We start from the raw sequence: 25,964 nt of genomic DNA on the forward strand, positions 1-25,964 counted from the left end.
TGGCAGAGAGGCCCTACAGAGATATCTTATAGTGAAGTAATGGAACAGCTTGTCCAGAGATGTGGTGGATGCCTCATCCTTGGAGACATTTGAGATCAGGCTGGATGGGGCTCTGAGTATTCTGATAGAGCTGTAGGTCTTCCCATTCATCTCAGGGAATTGGACTAGATGACCTTTAAGGATCCCTTCCAATTCAAATGATTCTATGATTTTATGATTTAACAGACCAGAGGGCTAGGCAATTCCCCAATGGCGTGAAGTTTAACAAGACAAGTGTTGCATTCTGCACCTGGGATGGGGCAACCCTGCATATATGGGGATGAGAGGCTGGGAGCGGCCCCATGGAAAGGGATGTGGGGATTCTGATTTGATGGCAAGTTGAATCTGAGTCAACAGTGCTCCCTGGTAGCCAAAAAGGTTAAGTGTACCCTTCCAGCTGCACAAGGGAAGGGATTGTCTCACTCTGCTCCGCGTTGTGTGGCCTCACCTCGAGCACTGGATGCAATTTAGGAACAGAAGGACATAAAACTATAAGAGAGTGTCCTAAGCAGAGCTTAAGTGGGGAAGGGTCTGGTGGGCAAGATGTATGAGGATCAGTTGAAGTCCCTTGGTTTGTTCAGCCCAGTGCAGACAAGACTGAGGGGAGGCGTTACGGTGGCCTACAGACAACCCATAACAATTCTGGTTACAGCAGCAGAATCTGAGGGAAAGGCATGGAGCTGAGTCAGGGTAGGGTCAAGTTGAGAGTTAGGAAAAGGTGGTGGTGGGCATGGAACAGGCTCCCAAGGGTGGTGGTCACAGACCCAAGTTCAAGTTTAAGGTGTGTTTGGACAATGCTCTCAGACATAGGGTTTGGATTTTGAGTGGTCCCATGTGGAGACAGTAGTTGGACTCGATCATCCTTACGGGTCCCTTCCAACTCAGGATATTCCATGATTTTATGATTCAAAGATCCTTGTGGGTCCCTCCCAGCTCAAGGCATTCTATGGTTCTATGGATGCTGCCTTACCTGACCATTCACACTACAAAACTCCTTGCTCCAGGACAGCAAAGACACTAACATTTCGCACAAATTTCAGAGAAAGCAAAAAAATCAATGGAAAGAAAAAGTTTGCAGAATGACCATTCTTGTGTCCTTATAGAAATGCATCTTCCTGCAACAGGGAATCACAAGATGTGGGCAAGCTCCTGCCCTTTTAATACCCCCAAAGTGGAGCTGTATGGGAGCAGCTCCCTGCGGTGACCTTTGGGAGGGAATGGCAACCCTGCTGAGCTGCAGGAGTGAGGGGACTCTGCTTGAAAGGGCAATGGGGTCTGGCAGCTCAAGGCAATCGCCTACATCAGCAGTGGAGAGAGGAACTTGACAGCTGGAGGCTGGCACAGCAGGAGGGCTAGGGAGCCGGACAGATACACCAACACCAGCTCTGTGGGGTGCAAGAACCAGGAGGAGGAGTAAAATTCATCAAAAACAGCTCCAAGCACTTTTCCTCTCTATTTCAAGGAGCTCCCATGATGTTATATCAAGTTGATAGGTATCATGAAAGCAGAGCATCTCCAAATAGTGCTCAAGGTTTGCCATGACTCCAAAATCCCACTGCTCTATCCCACCCAACCAGTGTTGGAAAATCAACATTGGAGAAAATCCCCTGTAGGCGTGGTGTCAGCTCTCATTGAATCATGAAATATTAAGGTTGGAAAGATCACTAAGGTCATTTAGTCCAACCATCAGCCCATCTCCACCACCCCATTCACAGAATCACAACATTATTCATGTTGGAAAGCCCACAAAGATCACGAACTCCAATAAAGTCTCATGAGATGGTAGGAATGTGAACTCTTATTTTTTTGGTATGCCATTCAACAGGGAGTATACAAAAATGAGCTTCTGCAGCAACACAATGCTTCTCTCAGCCTGCTTAAGCAGTCATTATCTTAGAAAATCTAGAAAACACACTTTTATGTCAAGAAGAAGTTTGGCAATACAGTTTTCCTTTTTTTCCCTACCTTCTTCACAACTTCCCAACCTCTGGCAGCTGAAGATAAGGACCAAGAGTAAGTGCTTAGAAAAGGCACTGATGGGACAGCTTTAAAATAATTTTTTCCCCACATATTAGCAAGCAGGAGAACAAACATCTCAAACTGATAATTGTTTTAAAAAATAAGAGGAATAAAATGGGCTGAGTAGGGAATGGACCAAGAAAAACATCCCTGAAGGTGTTCAAAAAATGCGTAGATATGGCAATGATAGGAGTGGAAAATCAAGATGAGGAAAACCAAAGGATGTCATAGAGTCTCCTCCTTCGAGATCTTCAAAAGCCACTTGGGTATGGTCCTGAGTAGGCAGCTCAGAGCATCCCTGCTTGAGCAGAGTAAGGATCGGATGGACCCAGAGGTCCCTTGCAACCTCAACAATTCTGCGATTCTGTCTAAGGTTCACAGCCAACCACCACCTCCAGTTCTCCATTCTTGCAATGACAGTGATGCCATAAGGACCTCTCTTGCTTCTCTCTTTGCTTCCAACAGAGCATTCTTGATGGGTGGCTGCTTTCACATCTTAGCTTTGGTCACATGCCTATGCTCACCATGAAGACAGAACAGGGCAGGTCTCACGTTTCTCACCCGAAGACCTTCAAGGCTGCTGCAGCTTTTCCCAGAAGAGTGCAGAGAGCCAGGAGACTCCTGCCCAGGGTGGTCCCTGGCCAAAATCCAATAGAGCACCTGCTGCTCACCATCCTTGGGGCTCTGTCATATCACTTGTGTGCAAAAAGAGTGCCCTCTGGGACATCTTGGACTCGATTACACTTATGGGTCCTTTCCACCTTGAGATACTCTATGATTCAATGACTTTCTACCTGGAGAAATCGTGTTATCAGAAATAGTAGCTGATCTGTGGTTTTGCAGTTGGACCCAGTCCAACTGATGTCCAGCTTTGCCACGGCAGTTCACCAAAAAATATTTGTCAACTTAACTCCTTATATTGATTTATTTGCTTCTCAAGCTACGCAGAAGACTTCCACATTATTGAGAAATGCACCCCCAAGTCAATTACTACTAATTATCAGCAGGGCAGCAGCTCTCCCCAGAAATGCAAAATCTTCTCCTATGTATCTTCCAGCACAAAAACAAATGTGGAAAGGAGATGAGCAGGAAAAGATTCCTCACCTCGAAAAACCACACTGATGAATCACCGCTGGAACGGTCACCACTACATCGAGGAACGATGGAGAATGGCATTGATTTGGGAAAAATCCAAGAGATGCACATGGCTGCTTCTTCCCAGCTGAGAGGGACCAAGGGACAGTGCCAATCCACAGATGTGTGACATGCGTGTCCCCATCCCCACCAATCCTCACAATGGGAGCAGGACTTGCCACATCACCATCTGGTCATTGGCTCCACTGGTGAATATACACTTAATATTAAAAAACAAAACCACATGTGACTAATTCCAGTGCTGTGTCCCTGGCTCAGCTTTCTAATGACTTTGCCCCCTCTATTTATTTATGGGAGGGAGGGGACAGATCTTTTTTCTCTTGCCCCTGTGCCTTAAAGCCAGATGAAGTGGAGGGTTACTGTAAAGCTGCTTGCTGCTTGCCACGTGTCAGCCAGGGTGAAGCAATGGGGTGGCTGAGCGACCTCTCGCTCAGGGCCACCCGATCCCTTCCACCTGTCAGGGTGGCTAATTATACCCCATGGGACTCCTGCCAACAGGCAGGTTGTACCATAAAAAGAGAAAAAAGTATCTGCCTCCTTCTAGCAGAGAGGAGAGAAAACCCACAGAAACCCCAAAACTTCTTCCAAACCAGCTGCACTGAGTGCCCATGGAATGGCATCAACTTCATGGCATGGGGTCATCCCATGGAGCGAGGTCATCCCATAGAATGAGGCCATCCCATGGATTGGAGATAGGGATCAGCCCCAAGGGGGACTCGTGCTCCAGGGTCTCCCTAGTCTCCCTGCTTTGGAGTTCCCCTCACAGCCTGCCTGGAGCTGAGCAGCAAGCAGTACCCAAATCTGGGATGGTGCCTACTGGCAGTCCTATACCCAGGACTCTTCCCCAGCTGCTAGGGAGTCCTGAGTGAAATTCAAGGTACTGCTCAGCATCCAAAAAGCCATAAATGGCCCCCAGCCTTGTCACTCACAAGGGAGGGGTCAGGCACAAGTGTATTTGTGGAGCACAGCCTTCTTTAGCCCCGACCTGGCAAAGAAGGAGGCAGCAACTGGCAGGGCTGGTTGGAAGATCTCAGCCCTGGGAATGATATTAATTAACATTTTCCATCAACAACCTCAGCAAGGCAGGAAGAAGGTAAAGCTGGGTTACTGGGCCGACCAGTAACCGCCCAATGACCCCGTGGGGGGAGGAACAGCCTTATCCAGCCCTGCATTCCTGGCTCTGCTCGACCAGGAGTTTGCCTACATTGAACTTCTCAAATATCTCCAGGCTTGTCTCGCACCCTTGATTCTTCTTATTCCAGTGCCAGGGGATGGCAGGTGAGATGGGAAAAGAGACAGCAAACCGCTGGTGCATCCTTGCTTTGCTCTTCCCATTTCTTCGGGCTTCTGTCCATCTCTACGTACAATGAGCACAAGAGAGTCTATCCAGCCCCTGCCTGGAAACCCAAATCCAAAAGGGAACTGCACAGTCTGGGAAAGGGGAGTTTTACAAGGACAAGCTAAAACCCCAAACTCAAGAAACTCAGAGTGACTCAACTCAAGAAATTCAACGCAGGTGCTTTCCTTTTCCGAGCCTGCAGCTCACGGGAGCTATTAGAGGTAGCACCATCTCCAAGTCACAGGATTAACTGGCTGGATTTACATTGGGTTTTAACGTACCTCTTCCCCATGAGTTTCCAGTGTTAAGTGGCTGCTGGGAATCTATTGCTGGAGGTAGTGGAGCTGCTTTCTGACACCATTCAGAGCTGACAGCCAGTAAACAGCTTTTTTTTTATGGCCTTTTTATAATTGGGTGCAGATGGAAGCAGCCTTAAAAATTCCAGCTCTCCATCATTAAAACCTGGAGGACAATACATCCAAACATCATATAGGCTGTGGAATAATAAAGGGAAAAGTTTAGCTAACACATGGAGTGTTGCTTGTACCTCTTTGTCTTCAGGCAATCAACAGGAGAAATCAAAGGGTTTTGACTCTGTTTTATCTTTTCTCCCCAGTGCAGAGCAGGGGAAACAGCCTCATGCCAGTTTCCCAACTGGGAAATACAACAAATGAAAGAGCTCCGACATTTGGGAAGAAAAGATTTTATGCTATTTGAAAAGTCGCAAAGGACACTTGAGCTTGTGGTTTCCAAGTCAATGGTTTGGAAAAAGGGAAGGAAAAGCTCAAAATTTCTGGAAAAGTTGCTTGGTGCCACAGGATTTTGGGGCCACTGCTCCAAGGCTGACAACAGCATATGATAAAGTATCAAAGAATAAGAGAATTAATGAGGTTACAAAGACCACTAAAATCATTCAATCCAACTATCACTGAGTGTGACATCTATCTTTTTCTTGAAATCCTCCAGGGAAGGGAAGGATGTCCTGAAAACCCAGAGGAGCCACGGCCCTTAGCAAACTCCAATTTGATCTTACTCTAGCCCCAAGGCACCAAGGACTGGTAGAGACATGGTGAATGCAAAGCCATGGATAGAAGGATGAAGGTGAATCCCAGTTGGAGAGCAAAGAGTTGCTGAGGACCAGCATGGACACCCACGTGGGAATGTCTTCAGTGCTTAATCATTTCCTCACTGCTTTGCAGAACCTGCTCAGGAATGCCATTTCCATCGCAGCCCCCCAACAAGCTCATCCATCACACCTCCAAATCATGATGGAGTCAGTTTCATAAGGAGAACCCATCAATATTTCACATGGATAACCCATTCATGGAAACTATCAATCCCAAATCAACGCCTTTGGGGATAGAGCAAGGAAGACACTAACTGTACATCCCCTACAGAGAAGTCTTCACCAGAACCAGGGGTTCTGCCATGCATAGGCTCCCAGGTGGCCCGAGGACCTGCCACTGGTGTTTGCAGCGTGTAGAGATCAACAAGAAAACACAAGTGTGAACAAAGGGGAATTCCAGTGTGGAAACAAAGACAAAATCTGCTCTGCTTTGTGTTTGTCTGTAAAGAAGTTCAGACTGAAATCAAGAACTTTGCCTCATCAGTATATTCCCAGTCATTAGCAGTGATTAAGTGACTACTTGCCTCCTAATTTTCATGTTTTGTGATGCATCTTTTACTACAAAGATATTAAAACGCAAGAGAAAAAAAAAAATCACAGGCTGGTATTTATCTAGGCACTATTATCAACTAGCCCAGGCTATTAAGCAGTTTGAGTTTGCCCTGATAAGCAACATCTTTAATGCAAGCATCTGAATGCTGCTGGAGATACTACAGTTAAATTAAAGTTGCAATAAGAACCCTCATTATGCCATTACAGAGTACGGTAAATAAGATGCAAGATGGAAACCCACAAAGATTTCTGCAGAGATACACGGATTGGATGGGGCGCAGAAGAAATCTGATTAGTTTTAAACCTCCTCTGGAAGTTACAAAGCTTTTCAATGGTAAGCTGCCATCCTCAGCACTCAGATTTATCACTATCAGTATCACAGTCTTTGTTGCTGTTCGAATTTCAGCCAAGAATCATTTGGGCGTGCAAAATGAAGAGACCAACTCTCTTCTACTGGGAGCCGAGTACTTGCACAACTCATTTGCCCTTCTTAGACCCATTTCACAACAATGTACAGTCAAGTCCCTTCTCCCAGCTGACACAATTGGGCACCTCATACCAGAATAGATTTATCATAGAATCACTGAGGTTGCAAAATACCTCCAAGATCATCAAATCCAAATGTTGACCCTTCATCACCACGCCCACTCATAGAATCATAGAATCATTACAGTAGGAAAAGATCTCCAAAATCATCCAGTCCAACTGCCAACATTTGGTCTATTGGTTGAGTCCTAAGACAAGGTCTTACTCCACAGTTCCAGTAGATGTGAGCTTGCCATTACCCATTTATTTTTTCATGATCTGTGATCTTAAGAACAAACATATTCAAGATCATCACTAAGTTTGACTACTTTTGCTTCTTTCAATAAAGAATTTACTTACTAATCACTTGGTTGACTGATTTCAGATTTCTGCTACACATTATACGAAATAAGAGAAAAACAAACAAATTAAATGGGCAACTGTAACACACAGAAAACATCTGTCAACCAAAGCCAAAATTAAAGATAAATAAAATGAAGTTGCCTTTGTAGATGATTATCATACAACTGCAGTGAACTATAAAAGAGCAATCAAAGGCTACCCATCAGCTAATTCTAAATGGTAGGATAAGGTAAGCTGGAAATCTTCTGCATTATCCCAGAGATGGAACTGGAGTAATCTCACTCTGGTGCTGTGTGGGCATGCCTGGAGGAACCAAAAATTTGGCAGGAAGGTAAAAGTCTACTTGGCACATCATGAACCTGCAGCTGGAACAGGTGGGTACGTGGCTACTGTCTATATATATGCCCAATATATCACTCCTGGTGACCAGATTTGAAATCATCTAGATAAAAATGAAGGTGAGGGAGGTAAAAATGGCTGAGACATGGAGGAAAATCAGAAACACACCACCAGTGAGAATGAAGAAAGAATGATCCAAGAGCTTCAAGGAGGGCAGTAGTCCAAAGGCTCTTGGATATGATGTGGGCACTTTGTAGTTTGAAATTCATGCTGTGAAAACTCAAAACCAGGAGTTGGACTCAATGATACTCAAGGCTCCCTTCCAACTCAGGATATTCTATAATTTTAGGAAAATCAATGCCTAGCCCTTGATTTACATGAAAAAGCCTAGACAGAGCTTGTAACCTCTAAAACCACCCCTGACTCCCTTGTATATCCCACATGAAGTGGAAACAGGGCAAAATGTCCCACGATTTGCCTCATACATGTAAAAAGCATATCCATATATAAGACTTGATGTTTCTACCATCTGAGTCCAAAACAGTTGCATGCAGGACAGATAAACTTACATGGTTATTTCCCCTAAGAGCAAAAGAAAATGAGGTTTTCCAGATGCGATAATGTGACGCCTTCTCATCATTCTCCTGTTGTAGGTGGATCAGCTCTTAAGAAGAAACAATGTGCAGATCCCTAAATATCCAGCTTTCTTGATTGCAGGTGAATAATGTTTGAGGTTTGATTCTACTAATAAGAGCCCAAGTGAGTTTTATATTCAGTGCAGAATGAGGGAGGCTCAGAAAACCTATTCTTCCTTTGGTAGTCCTTAAAGATTTGATCCAAATGGAAGAAAAAAGGGAGATGTCCCTGACCAGCTGAACAATGGAAGTCATTCCCTTCATGGTTTGATGAATTCATGGTTGAACTGGACGATCTTAGGTGGTCTCTTCCAACCTTAATGATAATGATTCTATGATTCTATTTCCTCCCTATCCTTTGACCAGCTAATCTGTTTCATTCATTTGCAGTTTTAATGAACATCACCTCCAGGTGGCTCCTGTGCAGCCCTATGCCATGGTGAGAAGTCCATGAATTGCATCACCCTTTCCCTCTGTCCAGGTATGGTCACATATGCACGTTTGAAATCCTGCTCTTCCCTACCCACTGCTGCAAGCTCTCTCTGAATGAAAGGGGATTGGAAATTGGAAGCAGCTGTGATAGGATCATAAAAGAAATAAGATGGAGGCACGGCCAACAGAGAGAAAATTTGGGAAGGCTCAAAGCTTAGCCTTCCCCATACCCCTCCCCATGCTCACGCTGAGCACAGAGGTTTTATATTAAGGTTTCTTGCACTTCAAATAGCCCCCCTGGTAGCTGGGCATGGAGGAGCTTCTCAGCTTGATTGGGTTTAATTCAGCATAACAGCATCACGGGGTTTGGAGATGAGTGCTTCGAGCCTGGAAATCTGCTCCTGCCGTGGCTGCTTCTCTCCAGGCATCAGCAGCAGGGCAATTTGAAAGAAAAATCATCTGAAATTGAAACCTGTTTAAAAAAAAACCCACAACTTAGTCTGTCTCAAACTGACAGCGTTGGGCAAATAATCCACATGTGAAGCAGCTGCATGAGGTCTCATAGGGTATTTGAAGGGCCTTCAAGAGATGAGCAAACCTTCTTTCACTCAAGGATGCAATGCTGAAGTCCCATAGGCACTAATTTCCCACCCAAAAGTGATCTGGAAACAGAGCCCCTGAATACAGTCAATGTCAATGCCAGCATATATGGATGGAAAGAGGAAGGCTGGGAGGAAGCTCTCCTGCTCTCAGAATCAGAGCACTTTCCTTTGCAACCCCCAGCACATCCCAAACCTCTCCCAAATACAATCATGACTGGTTTGGAAAAGATGAGATGAAAGAGAGGTCTCAGTCTTTGGGATTTCCACAGCCAGAAGACATTCAACAACCCACGTTCCATCATAGAACCAAAGAAGGGTGAAGGGATACCGCAAAATACCAACAAACATCTGATCTCTGAAAAAAAAATTGCTCTCCATCACAAACTGAGCAAAGGATAATTAAGAAATAAGTCCTAAAGACATGTAACTGGTAGCTGATTCCAAAAGTGAGGCTTTTCCTAAAGATTAAGAATGTGTTAAATTGAATGCATCGGATACGTGAAATGAAAAAGCTTTACAGTGGGAACCTGTTAAACTTCCACCAGAAAAGGAGAAAAGAACCAATGTGATGCATCACAAGACGAGAAAAACGAGAACAAATTGTTGGCAAAGAAAAAGTCCCTGAATTGGAGTTTTCTGTAGAAAAACAAGCAGCTGTCACTGCTGTCACTGTGGCCTTTCCAACCTTAATAATTGATTCTATGATTCTACGCTCGGGGACAGCTGGGCAGTCCCAGCACGGCTCAGTGATGAGCATCCCTTGGCAGAGCCCCGCTTCCCCCTGATTTATCCCTTTACAATTTCCCTGTGTGTTTTCACTGTTGTTTAATCTCACAGTGCCTCACTGCTTAACAGTTCCCATGGGGGAACAATCTACCCACAGGCTTCCAAGCAGCTGATGGAAACAATATGAAGATAGGTATTTAATGTAGCACGTTCGCTAATGTACACCATGGGGGAAAAGCTTATTTAATACCAAACAATTTTACAGATGCAGCAGTTAGAGGGGGCCAGGCTGATTCGCTTGCCTTTGCTGTGACACTCTGCTAGGAAACACTGGTGCTGCACCAAAACCTGTCTGAGCCCCATTCTTCCAAACACAATTTATTCCCCAATAAAACGAAGTTTGCATCTGCAAAGCAAATTGCAAGTTACCTGCTCTACAGGGACATCTCCAGTCCTAAGGCAAGAACTTGCTGTATGTAATCCTAGGTGCATGCTCAAAGCCATGCAATTAAATATTAAATTACCAAAAATTAAATATTAAAGCAGCAATGCATAGTCTGATTTTTGGGTGGTTCTGTGTAGAGCCAGGAGTTGGACTTGGTGATGGATTGATGCTTGGACTAAGATGGTCTTAGTGGTCTTTCCAATCTTAATGAATCTATGATCTTTATGGGTCCCTTCCAAGTTGGAATATTCAATGATTCTATGATTCTATGTATGTCAACACCCTTAGTACTGTGTATTATGTTGGAAGCCACATTTGGGCACAGCCAGGAAAGTAGCTTGGCAGAGAAACAACCTCTTGGACCACCTTGCACCCATCAGACTAAGCACAACTCATCCAATGTTCAATTACATCCAATCCCATGGCAGCCTTTCAATGGATAGCTCTCCAGTGTGGCTGCCTATGGGGACAGGAGGATTCTGCAGGTTTCACCACCATGGACACGTCCCTTTGCTTGTCCCTTGTCCCTGGGGACATGCTATAATGCCTTGCACCCACTAGTGTCATCCCATTCTCCTCCATGAACTCATGCCCCAAACACAGGCAAAAGAAACCCAATGGAAGGAGAGATGGGGGAACAGAGGAGTCTTTGCCCTAGAGCAACTAGTTAAAACAGGACAACTCATTTTAACAGCTAATACAGAAAGAGAACAAACTCTAAAAAAAAAGTATTGTCAACGGAAAACCCTGAGGAACACCTTCAAGTGACCTCATTTCTCCTTCCCCCCCTCTTCATTTCCCTTTTGGTGTTCCCCTGGCCAGGGGGTGATCAGCTTCACCCAACAGGACATTTTGTGGGGCTGGAGAAGGTGAGAGAGCTCAGGGCAATGCAGCAGTCAGACATCCATGGGTGGCATCACTCTAAGCAGATTCCTCATAGCATCCCAACACACAACCCAGGAATGAGTGAGGATGCTGAAAATTGAAATTCTAACTTTGCTATGAACTCCCTTCTGAAAATAATTGAGTATAACACTCACTTAATGAAGGATGCAGCCACGTGCTCCTACAGGAGCTGTCCTCTGTCCCCAAGGGCGAGGGATCTGTTTACAGTCTATGTCCCTAAAACAAGGATTTGGAAATTCAAAACTGAAGCTTTCTCACTTATTCTGGAGGTGTTCAAGACCAGGTTGGATAGAGCTCTGGGCAAGCTGACCCAGTGTCTGATTTAGAATCACAGAACCATAGAATACTCCAAGTTGGAAGGGACTTATAAGGATCACTGAGTCCAACTCAACGGTTGGCAACCCTGCCCACAGCAGAGAGATTGGAACTATATGATCTTCTGTGGTCTCATGCAACCCAAACCGTTCCGTGATTTTATAATTCTGATGAACGTAGATTGGGTCAGGTCCACAGAACAAGACTGGCACCATTTGTATGAAAAATGTACACAGTCGGAGTCAGAACCCAAGGGATTGTCAAAGCCCAATCATGTTGACCTGAGCATCCTGCAAAAAATTCTAGAAAACACTCAAGATGTGACACTGCCAATGACATGCCATCAACTGTGAATAATTTATGGTATTTTTTATGAAGGTCTGACGAAGAACAGCACAGGGAGAAAAACACAGCAGGGAGAAGAACCCAACGCAATGCGCTGCCAAACCCAAGCAGACCTCAACTCATAATTCCCAGATGTCCTTCCCTTGGAGTTTATCCTCAGAGGATGCTCTACTGAGTGCTCAGGCTGCGGGCAGATAGCTCTCAACACTTCTCGGACAACAGCAAGGCAGAACAAGAGGAGATTTACTCCCGGCCTAAATTATTCAAAAGAAAAGGGACTGCGCATCTTTAACAAGGCATCGTTTTATGAAGCAAGGTTAACATTTTTACTTGATTCAGTAGAATATTAGAAACTCTCCGGGGTCCATTTGAGGACTTTCTACTTTGAGCAAAAGAACGGACTCAGCACTTTTGATATTATTTAGAGAATAAAATTAACCCTTAATGGCCCAAACTGCTATTTCTCCTCCCCAGTTAAATATGGCCCGCTCAGCAATTTCTCCCCATATATAATTACAGGCTGCTATCCATCATCTGTAGGAGAATGCTTTTCTGACACTCCAAAAGTGACGCAGTAAGCACTTTTACTAATAGAATAAATATTCTAAATATCTCTTTTATATTTTCATTTAAATTGGAATACTTTAAAATAATTGTAGGGACGCTGCCTGTGTAGCTAGTGCTGCAGGACAGCTATGTTTTTCTTTAGAAGAGATGTTTATCCTACATGCAGACCCCTCCACACACCGACGCAAAAAAGTAATTAGCCAAAGACTAATTTATTAGGATTTCCCTCCATTCTTGCTGATGTTCTGAGTTTCTTACAATCCTTATTTTTGGCTTTTCTTCCTCCTGTTTGCTTTTTTTTGCCCTATAGCCACTTCTTCTGTCTGGAAGGGACGGGTTTGCCTTGATGAAGGCACTTGGTTGTGTTTTGGTGAAGGGACAACTCAAGAAACATGTAGATGTAGCAGTGACGGATATGGTTTAGTGGGAAATACTGGTGGTAGGTAGACAGCGGACTCATGATTTCATAACTGGATATGGAGGCGATAGGCTGACAGTTGGACGTGATGATCTCAGAGGCCTTTTCCAACCTTAATGATTCTGTGATTCTATATGGAGGCTTTACATGACGTCCTCCAAGCACCTACAGCTTTTCCCATATTCATCCACCCAAACATGTCATGGCTTCACCATCTTTCCCTTTGTGCAAAGCTCCATTTTGGGCATCTCCTGAGAGCCAGCCTTCAAGCATCATTGCTTTCCCTTGGCTTTTCAACTCTCATCTGCTCCCAGAAATGTTGCTGAGATCTTCCAGTGTCTCCATCAAGAACAGCTCCTGGGATGGAGAGAAGGAGAGCCCAGATCCAAGCATCCCACCCATATCCCAACAATTTCAGTGAACAGCAGTTCAAAACACATGGGATTCAGAAAGCTGTAGGAGCAGCCACTCTGCAAAACAGTGCTTAGGCAGCCACTTCTTCATGCATAACTATTAAATGCAATAAAATAATATTGCTCTATAGGCCCGCTGGGGCGTTTTTGGGATGGTGCCCTGCGATCTGGCAGACTTTACGTAAACAAAATTATTGTTTCATTAGTGGCTCAGTTTTTTTCTTTCTTCTTCTTCTTTTTCTGTTGAAGAGCTGAATTAAAGCAGTGTTTGCAAAACTCCAGAAGTGTCTGAAGTGTTTTGGATGTGGTACCCAACAGCTCCAGCTTGGGGAGTTGCTTGCTGTGTCTTGTCCCATTGACTCATGGAAGAGGCTGAACCAACTCAAGATATTATTTTCATGTTTTCTTCCATGTAAAGCAAACGCATTCTCGAGGTTAAAAGCCTATGTCCCAGAGGGAAGAGAATGGCTGTTATCCTCCAGCTTTATCAGTGCTGTGTTCATATGGTGCAGGAAGGTTCAGACTTGACATCAGGAAAAACTTTTCTCCAAAAGAGTGGTCAGGCTGCCTAAGGAAATGGTAGATTCACCACCCCTGGAAGTGCTCAATAAATGTGGAGACGTGGCACTGAGGAACATGGTTTAGTGAGCAATATTGGTGGCAGGTGGATGTTTGGACTAGATGGACTTTTCTTTTCCAACTTTAATGATTCTATGATCTCCATAAATCTCAGAGTCTACTTCTGTTCGCTCATTCAGCCTGTTGGCAAATTTCCTGTCTGCCTCTTCCCAATTATGACACCTTACAAATCAACCATGGGGATGGGAGCCAGATTCCAGGCAATCCCCTTCCAGGAACACATCTGGAGGCTCAAATGATGTTGGCTACAACAGGAAGGGTGCTGCAGCTGCTGCTAAAACAGCCCCAGGAGCTCATGCTCAGTTTTAACCCACCACGAAGTCAGCATGACTGCAAATAAACATTAAGTTCTGCAAAAAACAGAGCTCAGACTGCTCTCCTTTTGCTTTTCATCTATTTAACTGAGCAGTGCCTGGGGCTGGTGCTATCTGCACAGGGATGCACAAGACCAGCACATGATCACGAGCTGCAACCTCTTTCATTTGTTTCCTTTTTCTTTTTTTTTTTCCATGCCTGTAAGGAAACAAAGCCACTTTGCCCATAAACCTTTGGAAACGCATCCAGGTGTTCAGCAGCTTCCAGCTCTATGGCTCCCTTTGGTGCTATAGCTCGCATGAAAAACAGCTGGTGGCTCACCAGCACAGTGCCCTCTGCCTATTTTAGCAAAAAAAAACCCAAATCCATCACTGCAGGCAGAGAGAGAATGGTTGCCTTTTTTTTTTTTACCTTTTCTCCCATAGGGCAATAGCCTTTGAGAAAATCCTGGCACACTTCTGCCTTCCTGGACACATAGACGTGGCTGTAGGGGCAGTTGCTGTTGTTGCAGATCCCCTTCAAGAAGTAGGAGCACACTGGCATCTGAAAGAGGAAAGGATGAGAAGCAGAGGTTGAGAAACCCCCATACTCATGGCTATTAGGAACCGTTCCAATGCCCAGAACTGAAATAAAACAGTGACACACGTAAAATAAATCTGTGCCTTTTGCCAAACACTGATGCCAGGGGTATTTTTAGTTCTTCTGTTAGGTTCTCACAGCACTGCTCCATGACATGACGTGGTCTTGCTGTCATAGCATCCTACAGGACGATTACTGGAAAGCACAAAACTGCCTTTACAAAACTCAGCATAGCAAAGAGATGGGGTTGTCAGTGGCATGGGGTGGATTTGTTTTCCTTGCAAAGCTCCCAAATAACCTTGGAGGAAAGGGAAGCAAATATCATCGCAAGAGATGACACAGCAGCAGAAGCAGAGGGCTTGCCCCATCCAAAATACTGTTTCCCATCATGGTTTTCCTCTCTCTTATGTGGGTTTTCCAGCAGCATGAAGGTAATCCCACAACTTAACAAGGCGGAAAAGTGCATTATTTGTAGGGGGGGCTGTATCACATGCAAGCAATAGCCCAGCACTCCTAGAGCTACAGGAGGACTGGAGCTGGAGGAAGAATGCTTCAGGAGAGGGGGAGGAGGAGCTGAGCTGTCCCAGTACACTTGTTGCTCCCCAGTTTCAGCATTACTATGACAAACAGCAAGAGAGCGTTCACCCACCACCTCAAACTGCAAACTTCACCTTCTTCCAGCTATTATAATTAAAAACAAATTACCAATCTGCAGCAATATGTCACCATCCTTAACTCAAAGTAACTTCCCAACCCTAGAAGCAGCTTTGCAATGTGATCGGTTTGTAACCTAAATGCTGTCCCATCCCCTCAATGCTGTCCCATCCCCTAAATGCAACATTTACTTACTGCTCAGTGCACTATTGATCCCTCTGCTCATCCCAGTGCTGCTGCTTCAAGCGTCCCCAAACCAATACTTACCCTTCTGCAATAAGCGTGCGCAGAAAAGTCCCTTTCCCTGAAGGGCACGTTTAGGGTTTTAACTAAATTGGCTCATTTGAGGCAAAGAGAAAGGGAGAAACAGAGGGAGGGGGGAGCAGAGGGGAAAGAAAACAAAGGGTGCTTTAAGAGAGAAGAGTTTATTTTTAATTGTCTTTTAACTGCAGACATTAACATAAAGGACAGGGCTCTAGGGCTATCTTTTTTGTTGGTGGTGGTGTGACCGTAAATGATTCCCTTAATGTAGTTTTTGATATAGAGCCCAAATTAGCTCTAATAAAAAGGGATAATAAAGCCAGCTCTTATACAAAAATAAACTCCTCCTAGCTGTCAAGCCTGAGCCATTATCAAGAGGAAGCAGCACTCTCATTTCAATTAACCTTGTTTGCACCCCACTACGTCCACACAAATAACAATAACATTAATTCAAGGCACTGGTGCGGTGCGTCCATATTAGACAGCTTTGACTATGTACACGCTTTGGAGCCAGCAGCTAATGAACCCGAAACTCAACGTGAATTTCCAAATTGCTCACAACAGAGTTTTGAAGCTCTATTAGGGAGAAAAATGCTGATTCTTTTCAAGTTCCTCAAGGGGAAAAGCTGTTGTAGCAGCAGCGGGCGGCTGCCAGAGTCCTAGCCTCTTGCTAACCTTCAGTCACAAACCCATTCATTCAGATTTATGGGTTCCTCTAAATCACAGCGACATGCTGGAGGCTCTGCCCCGTTGCACAGAAGAGGAATCAGCTCTGCCCAGCGTCCCCTATAGGGTGAAAACCCCATTAACTCCACTTTCCCCTATCCCCCAGGTAGGCTCCCTATAATTTTTCCACTGCTTGCAGAGGCAGATTTGCTTCTGAAGCTATCTCTCAGGCATAGTGACCATATGAATGAGTGCTTTGCCCTGGGGTATCCAGCAGAGAGCATCCTTGGAGCAGGACTGCAGCTGGAAACAGGATTTGGCTGTTTGGGATGTGGAAAAGGTATCTGCTTGCTCACAGCTGAATCAACAGCCTCTGTGTATAAAGGGGATTTCCCCCATTTTATAGTTCTGTGACTTTTCAATGGGGAAACTGATGCATGGGATGCTCCAGGTTGAGTGCAGCTGCTTTTGCTCCTAAACCAACAGCTTTAGCCCCAATAAAGTCCCGTTCCTTTTCCTGGACCATTCTGCTGACTTCCTACCAAAGTGGACTTGTGATGACAATCCCAGATGGCACCCTGAACGTCCAGGTGCTCCCCAAACCCTAACATGACACTGAGAACTAACGGTGCCATCAGCAGAACCTTGGACAGTGCTCTCGATCGACATCTCTTTGCCATTAAGCACCATAGTCATTATTAACTGCAAATAACAGATAAGAAATATTAAAATATATAATAGATATTAAAATAGATGATAGATAACAAATAATAAAATAGATAACAAGGGAAAACCCCAACTCAAATAGCTGAAAGTAAGCCACTCATTCATCCTGAACCCAACAATTCACCCAGCAAAACCTGCACATGGGGAAAACACTGCCTTCCTCTGCTGAACAACTTCACCTGTCTTCCTCCCCAGTTGATAAATGAGGGAATCACCACCTCTGCCTGTAATCACCCGGGTTAACAGGGAGTTACAGGAGCTCAATAGTGGAGTCGCCTCTTGCTTTGGGCAGCTGGCTCCCCGTGGCCATAAATCACTGTGAGCAGGCTCCAGTTCCTCAGAGGAGCTTGTTTCTCTTTTCCAGACGGTGCTGATGACAAGCACAGGGCAAGTGGAGACCTCTGAACCACTCCAGGGTGCCTAATCCTGCAAAAAATAATCCTCCTTCCTTACAGAGCATGATCTGCATGGCTACAAACACCTCCTCCAACCAGATTTGTTTTAGGGTTGAATTGGAGGCTGTCACCTGCTTGCTTCCTACGCTGTAACCACTCAGCCTGGGATTAGATGATGCTTCAGGACCTTGTGGGATTCATATGGATATTTCTAAGTCCCAAATTTCATGCATGTTTTTGCCCTGGGATCAAAATCTGCTGATACACCCAGAACCACTTAATGCACTGGTACAGATAGAAGCTGAGCACTCCATGGGTTCTGGGCCACTATGGGACTAACACCAGCTTTCATTGCCTGCTGAAATATCCAAGACCACTTAACTCATTGGTATAGATGAAAGCTGAGCATCCCATGAAGTCTGGCTTGGGATCAACGCCAGAATCCAATGTGTGCCGAAATACCCGGGACCCATGAACTCATTGGTATAGATGGAGGCTGAGTATTTTATGAGGTCTGGATTAGTATGGGATCAACATCAGGCTCCAAAACTTGCTAAAATATGCAGGAGTACTTAACTAACTGGTATGAATGGAAGATGATCATCCCATGCGGTACCAGTCCTCCAGCTCAGAGGTACTGGTAATGGGTTGAATGCTGCCAGCAGTGCTTGTACATTAATTATTTCAATGTAAAGAAATTAGCAGCACCTTTTAAAGTCATCCTATCCCAATGTCTACTCCAAATTTCTGTCAATTATAGTGATTCTGGATATATCAACAGCCACACAAACAGCAAGACCCTTTGCAAACATTTCTTCTTTCTCTTTTCTTTATTTCTGAAGCCTGTCTTTACATTATAAGGAAAAAAACAACTTCAAACAGTCCTTCTTCCTTCTATCAGTCCTCATCTCCATTGCTCTTTGTCATGCCATGAGTCATGGAGTACATCTGTCCCCAGTCTAACTTCTCTATTTTATATACTCATGATTAAGTGACTCTGAAGAAAGAGACATGTAAAAAACATATGGTGCTTTGTGTCTCGCTCGGAGCGACTCTGCTCACCACCAGCATAACTTATGAGCTCCTTGGTGACAACGAACGTGCTGTATGCAGAGAGGGGAGGAAAAAGAGACGAGAAAACTACGAGGGAGGAAAAGGAGACAAGAAAATTGTATGTCCAAAGGCAATGATGCACCCTCCTTTTCCAGTGATGCTCAAATGGAAGAGAGTGAAGAAGGTGCTACAAGGGCAAATTCACAAATATTCCAAGCAAGATAAAAGCAATGATGAAATCAAAAGCCATTCTGCCCAATAGTTTCAATGCCTAGCTTTTACTGAGAGGTGAACGTATGCCCAAAAGCTCCTAGAGGCTGTGACATTGTCCTTGTCTACCCCTAGCGTGGGGTGATTTGGAATAAGGGTGATTCTGCACAGGTAACTAAGGATTAGATGCTGTAAACACTGCTCCCATGCACTTACTCTGTGATTACGGGAGTTTAAGTGCTCCTTAACCCAACACATGTCACTGATACTTCCAGTAGCCCCAGGTGTTCTGGTTTCCAATCCACTGCTTAACACATTAATCTACTGATTCACCACGCTGGTTTAAGCAGTACACTCTGCTCCCATTATAAGCCCTGATCCTGTAACGAGCCCAAGCAGCTTGGCAAGCAAACTACAAACGAACTCTATTTGAAGCACTCTATAACACAGGCTTCCCTACAGCCATCATAAACACCTCTGTAGGTCAGTTTGTTAATAAAGCTACAGCAAACTTGTTAGGAAGCCATACAGACCTTGTCCTTGGAAACTTTGTGGGAGAATGGACACTTCCCATCTGTCTTCTTGCACGTGCCACGGAGAAACCTACCAAGAGACCAGAGGGAGAGGGGTGGGTGTGAGAATAGGTTAAAAAAAAAGCCATTTTTCAACACCGAATCTCTTGTCTGACACATAAAACTGCTGTAATATGCCTTAAGTCACAGAATCATCGAATCACAGAATGGCTTGTGTTGGAAAAGTCCTTCATAGAACCATAAAATGGTTTGGGTGGAAGGATTCTTACAGATCATAGAATCATAGAATGACTTGGGTTGGAATGGATCTTACAGATTATAGAGTCATAGAATTGTTGGGCTGGAAGGGAACTCAAAGATCACAGAGGCATAAAATCGTAGGGTTGGAAGGGATCTTATAGCCTATCCAGTCCCAACCCCTGCCATGGGCTGGTTGCCACTCACAAGATCAGGTTGCCCCAAACCCATTCATCCTAGCCTTGAGTATCTCCAGGATGGGGAAATCACAGCTTCTCAGGGCAATCAATGCCAGGGTTTAACCATTCTCTAAGAATTTCTTCCTAATATCTAATCTAGATCTCCCTTCTTTTAGTTTAAAACCATTCTCCATTGTCCTATCACTATCAGATTGTTATGAACAATATGGGAACGATGTAAAAACCGTTGATTGGTGGCAGCTGGATTTGCAGATCTTTACAACTACAGCATAGCTTCTTAAAAAAGGACAACCTAAAACAAACGCAGACTGAGAAAAATAAAAGATCATGAGAAAAAAAATATAGAATAGGATTGTATTATGAGAAACTGAGTGCAAGCAAGTGAAATCAGCTTAAAAAAATGAAGGCAAAAATCGCCTTTCCCTCCTATATGGTCTCCCATCGAGCGTTGTGCAACCCACAAATGATTTCTCGTGCAGCAGCAATTTTAAGAAGAAATTACTCAAAGAGTTCATCAGCAGAGTTGGCTTTTCCACGCTTTTTAAACGACTAATAATATAGTTTAATCAACTGTTGGGCAGGTATAATGAACTGGCAACATTAATCAGTTCTCCCATAATAAATTACTAGGCCTCTTAGCTGTGTGGCATTGCAGGATGAGGGATTCAAACTTGTTGCATGGAGTAGATGGAATGGTCTTTTTGGAGGCTGGCTAAATATTTTAGTTTCAAATTCTACCTTGCAAACTGTGATGGCATTCTCAAATTGACAGTGGTAACTGATGCTAAGAATTATTCTTCTAATTATGTTTAACAAATGGTGACTGGATCTTATTATAAATTCTTAAGATAAAAAACAGTAAGCGTTACTTCAATCTTTTATCTTTTTAGGTGTCATAAGTATCGTAAGAGCATAAGTGTATTAGTGGTGGTATCCACTTCCAAGACATAAAGTATTAAAACAGTTCCCATAGGTCACACAAACAACTGAAGCATGTATTCTGGTTGTGCAATGCTTAATTATCATGAGTAGGTATGAAATGTCATGTAATTTCAGAAAAAGAAATTACCAGAAGAGATTAAATAGATCAGGATTCTCCTGTCTGGCAAGTCTGGATCTCTATAACATAGAGTTATAAATGATGCCTAGAAGGTGATTAGGGAACTATTAACCTTTCCTTCTCACCACCTATGGACAAGGAGGTACCTTGCCTAGCAGAGAAGCAGCCAGTTGAGGAAGCATTTTTCATGCAGCAGTTCTCATGTTTTTCTCTCTTTAATTGGGAGTTTCCCTGCAGAATGTCACGCACACAAGCACCAGAGCCAACTGATGGCCCAACAATGGGTCACAGCATATAATTACTGCATCCATCCATACCTGGTGCAGACAGCCACCTTCTCTGGATCATGGATGTAGGGGCAGTTCTCCCCACGATTGCACTTGCCGAAGCGGTTGTAGTACATGCAGTATTCCTTCTTCTTCTCTTTCTTCTGTTTGGCTTGACGGATGATGGCCAAACTCCGCTGAACAGCACGGCTAAACAGGGCAAGATGGATGTTTCCAACTTCAGTACAACAATATCACACAATGACACACAGAAAATGGTTCAATAGTATCCAAAATCACAGAAAAGACCAAGCTGCACTTTGAAGAGAGAATTAAATATTCAGAAAATCTGCACTGGGCCATAAGCTTTTAGGTCCTTCTGGGCTTTTTTTGTTTGTTTGTTTTTGGGTTTTTTTTGACAACTTTAGCATGAATCTGTAAAAATCTAGAAGATTAGGCTAATTTTCCAGCAAATGTCTGCATTGGGATAAAGTAGTGCCATGTTTTGAGCAATCCGATCCAGTGAAAGATGGTAGAAGTGTTGGACTAGATGATCTTTAAGGGTCTTTTCCAGCCTATACTGGAAAGCACTTCTGCAGAATACCTGGGAACTCTGGGGAAAAAGAAGGCACCCAGTAGTTAGCCAGACATCCTGGAAAGCCTGTCCCAGTGTTTGTCCACCTCCATGGTAAAGAAATGTTACCTCAAGTAACCCCACCTGGAGCAGCTTTGTGCTATTCTCATGTATCCTACTGTTGCAGAGAAGAGATCAACACCTCCCTCTCCACTTTCTCATAAAAGCTGTAGGGAGCAATAAGGTCACCCCTCAGCTTCCTTTCCAAAATAGACAGTGCCCTCAGCCTCTCCTCACATGAGAGGTCATGATGCCAGCCACATGCTGGGCTGTGAACACAGCCAGGAGGATGAGGAGGATGAGGGAGGGGATCTACCCCCTCTATTAGAATTATTATGGTGCCTGAAACACCTCAGTAGCATATAAGGTCCAATCTGGGATTCTCAGTCCTACACAGTGAGTCCAGTAAAAGGTCACCAAGTTGGGCCTGGACCATAGGATAGCTAAGCAAAAGACAGGAGCTGATTTGCTCACTCAGGAGAAGAGAAGTAGGGTTTTTGTCCTCTGGGACTATTTAATGGCATGGTACAGAGAACACACACCAAACCTTCTCTGGGATATGGCACAAGAGACCTTTTGGTACAAGAGCCTATTAAGAGCCCTTCACAGGCTTCTCCATGACCAGGATCATCTTCAATGACACTGTGAGCATACAAAGAGCTTCCCTGAAGCTTACAGGAACACAGTGAGGCAGAAAAAGTCCTCACCTATGCTGGCTGCAAGGTAACACCAAATATCAGAAAAAAATTAAGTACCTGGTATCACTAGAAGTTACTTAAGGATATCAGAAGTTGTTTAGCACACGTTTTCCATGAGCTTCCAGTTGAAGAAGTGATTACCCATCAACTATAGGACTGTATGGGACCAGAAGGAAGTGAAGAAGCACTTATTTGCTGAAATAACGATATGGAAAAAGGGCTCTCCTACAGTCAACACTCTTTGTGAGATATTTGGACAGCACATTAAGCACACTTATTTGCAGGACGGACCTTACCACCAATTAACTGGTGGCAGATTTTAAATCAGGTGGTATTAGAGATGAGTTATAATAAAACATAGCTAAAATCTGGCACCAAGTCTGCCTACAGACATCTGGAACCAAGATACTTTGGGAATAAATTTTAGTCTACTACAATTAAGAGGAGCTTGTCTGCAAATGCTCATACTTAAGGACGCAATGATACGTGGCACATCTGTAGCATAGAAGGAAGGCAATAAGAAAGGCAGCAGGGTGTTAAGCAGTGGTAATGTGCTGTCGTTTTCCCACCCGTGGTGCTTCCCAGTTGCCACATGCTTGGTTCCCAGTTTGCAGGAGCAGCAGCACTGGTTGGGTACTCAGCAGAGAAGGAAAACCTGCAAGTTTGCTGGGTTGTATTAGGATGTAATTTATTGAGTCATGGGGGAAAAAAATACAAACTGCTGCTCTACAGATGGCAGTGACACTGCTGCCCTCGAGAACAATAGAGTTGTTGTAAAAGGGGACTTTCAGAGAGGGCTAGAGAAGGATTTGAATTCTTAAATGTGTTGATATCCATTGCTGACCTTTCAAACCCTCTCAAGAGAAACTTTCAGAGCAGCAGCCAGCGTCTTCCTGCTAAGTTTACAACTGAGAATGGGGGTGCACAAAGCTTCACCAAACTAAGAGCCAATGAAATAGCTCCATCACATGCTTCATACACCATCCTGAGCACCAATCACACTGTGGGTACAGACCTTGCAATGTATCGGCTCGTGGCTGATCGGTTCAGGCAGCCAAATGGAGAGAAGCCAGGACTGCTGGGCGTGCAGCTCAATCGTGCTGTTGGAAAACAGGAAGAAACACAGACACATTCATGACCATTTGCTCAGAATCACAAAATTCTGCAGGATTCATGTGGCCTTTGGTATATTATTGCTTGGATGAGTATGCTCTTTGCAAGCTTTGCAACGAGGATAAGCCCTGCAAAAAAGGTCTCTGAATGCTGCAGGGATCCTTTTCTCGGTGCTGGGAAACTGCTCCTGGGAAATTCACACGTATGCATTGGCTGACGAGCAAAATTTGAGGTTGCAGCAGCTCAGGGAAACCCAGTGGCTGACTTCAGTCCGTGCATGCATGCAATTAAATTATCCTTGAGTGCCATAGGAAAGACTGAATTGAAAATAAAAGGCATTTCCAGGTGGTAGCAGCGTGCTTCAGTCACTCACCTGCCATCCCGGGTGTGCTGGGGAGTGAGTGAGTGGAATTTGATAGTGCAGCAGCATGCAGTCCCGGCACTCGAGCTGTCACTCTGGCTGCCAATGGCTGCAAAACCCCATCTGTTCCTTTTGCAAATGCAGAGAGCAAGTGTGATGCTGGTGGCCTGTGCCTGGAGATGGGAGGCATCGAGAGCTTGCAGGACATGAGCAAAAATCTTTGGGCGCAGCAGATGTTGCAAGGTGTGTTCAAGCTTGGTGCAAGATCACTGAGTATTACAGGGGCATTTCATAGACTCACAGAATGGTTGGGTCGAAGGGGATCTTAAAGATCACAGAACCATAGACTGCTTGGGTTGGAAGGGACCTTAAAGATCATAGTACCATAGAACCAGAGAATGGTTGGGTTAGAAGGGACCTTAATGACAATCCAGTTCCAACCAGGGTTGTCACCCACCCGATCAGGCTGCCAAGGCCACATCCAGCCTGGCCTCGAACACCTCCAGGATTGGGACATCCACACTTTTTCTGGGCAGTCTGCCCAGCTTTTTGGCCATCAGGACCCCCAAGTCTTTCTCTGCAGCTCTGCTCTCAATGAGTTCTTCTCCCAGTTTGTACACATATATCTGGAATTGCCTCAACCCAAGTGCAATACTTTGCAACTGCCCTTGTTAACCTTCATTAGATTCTCATGTGCCCAGTTTTTGAGTCTGTCCAGATCCCTCTGAATGGTGTCTCTCCCTTCTATTGTGTCAACTGCACCACTCAACTTGGTGTCATCAGTAAAGTTGCTGAGAGTGCACTCAACTGTCGATGTCATTGATACAGATGTTGAAGAGCACTGGTGCCAAGATGGACCCCTGGGGAAAACCACTCGTGACTGGCCTCTTCCTGGACATAGAGACTGACAACAATCCTATGGCTGCAACTATCCAATCAACTCCTTATCCAACGAACAGTTTACCCTTCAAAACCATATATCTTGAATTTAGAGTTAAGGATGTGGTATGGGATCATGTTGAAAGCCTTACACAAGTTCAGGTAGATGACAGTAGTTGCCTTCCCTTTGTTCACTGATGCAGTCACTCCATCATAGAAGTTCACCAGATGGGTAAGGCAAAAGAACTTTTTTGGAGGATGTTCATTTTTTTGGCTTTTGGCTCGGATTCTGCTTCCCCAAGGGAAAGGTGATGAGGCCATCATGCTCAAGCAAAGCTGACCTCCCAAACAATGCAGGGAGAGATCCAAATTAAAGCCCATCATTAGGGTAAGGTTAGAGCATCTCTCAGTCCTCTGCAATTATTTTTAAAGCACTTGAAAGCAAGCTCAGCAGGACAAACTATCCCAAGAGTGGGCTCCCCAGGGCAGCAGACAATCTCTCTAAATATTTAATACCTGGGCATAAAAGCAGACTCTGGGGTACGAGCGTCTTTCAGTGCTCATGTGCCATCCTTTTAGTTAAAGCAGCTTGACAACCACATCCTTTGCCAGAGAAGAGGAACTGCTAAATAAATAAATAGATAAATAAATAAAGGGTGCAACAGTCTCTTTCAGCTGGTTTTAAATGGGTATATACCCATACTACAGACATGGCTGAATGGCTGGTTGGATTTTTTTCTCAGCTTTCATCTTCTGGCAAGAAGAAATGTTGTTATATACAACCTAAAACCATTTGAAAATGTTGGGAGGATGGAAACTGTGCCACACTGGATGCATATCACCCTTTACAGATTCCTACTGGGAATTAATTCGCAGCCTCCAAGCAGTTTCAATGCAGGAGAATCACTCCCATTCGTTGCAAAATGCAGCACGGAAGCACCCGTCGACCACATCCAGCAGCCTGGCAGCTGGCAAAGCAACACTTCCTCCTTGCTCTCTAATTACTCTGAGTGGAAATATTCGTCCAACTAATAGAGAACTGCCTAAATATTTACCCAGGAGGAGACAGCCCATCGGCCACGTGGTTCAGAGCTCTGTAATTATGTGGTTTTTAACATGCAGCAGCCTGGAAAGAGGCAAAGCCTCATTTCTCTCTTCTGTCTATTGGGATTTATGGAGCTGCAGCACAACACCGGTTTTAGAGACTTTTCCATCATGCAAAAA

At 44.4% G+C, this 25,964-nt stretch overlaps 1 protein-coding gene across 1 annotated transcript in view; it reads right to left on the reverse strand.

Moving 5' to 3' along the window:
- Window positions 1-24,132, reverse strand: part of ZC3H3 (zinc finger CCCH-type containing 3) — a 39,760-nt gene extending 15,628 nt beyond the window's left edge. Inside the window, exons 1-5 of the mRNA XM_010709341.3 lie at window positions 23,874-24,132; window positions 23,403-23,487; window positions 21,107-21,265; window positions 19,293-19,362; window positions 14,627-14,758 (exon numbers count right to left, since the gene is read on the reverse strand). Of these exons, the coding sequence (XP_010707643.1) occupies window positions 14,627-14,758; window positions 19,293-19,362; window positions 21,107-21,265; window positions 23,403-23,487; window positions 23,874-24,069 (642 nt within the window). The 5' untranslated portion in view covers window positions 24,070-24,132. The remainder of the gene's footprint in view (window positions 1-14,626; window positions 14,759-19,292; window positions 19,363-21,106; window positions 21,266-23,402; window positions 23,488-23,873) is intronic.
- Between the last annotated feature and the right edge of the window lie 1,832 nt (window positions 24,133-25,964).

This window comes from Meleagris gallopavo, chromosome 3, assembly GCF_000146605.3.
Source record: "Meleagris gallopavo isolate NT-WF06-2002-E0010 breed Aviagen turkey brand Nicholas breeding stock chromosome 3, Turkey_5.1, whole genome shotgun sequence".
NCBI classification, from domain to species: Eukaryota; Metazoa; Chordata; class Aves; order Galliformes; family Phasianidae; genus Meleagris; species Meleagris gallopavo.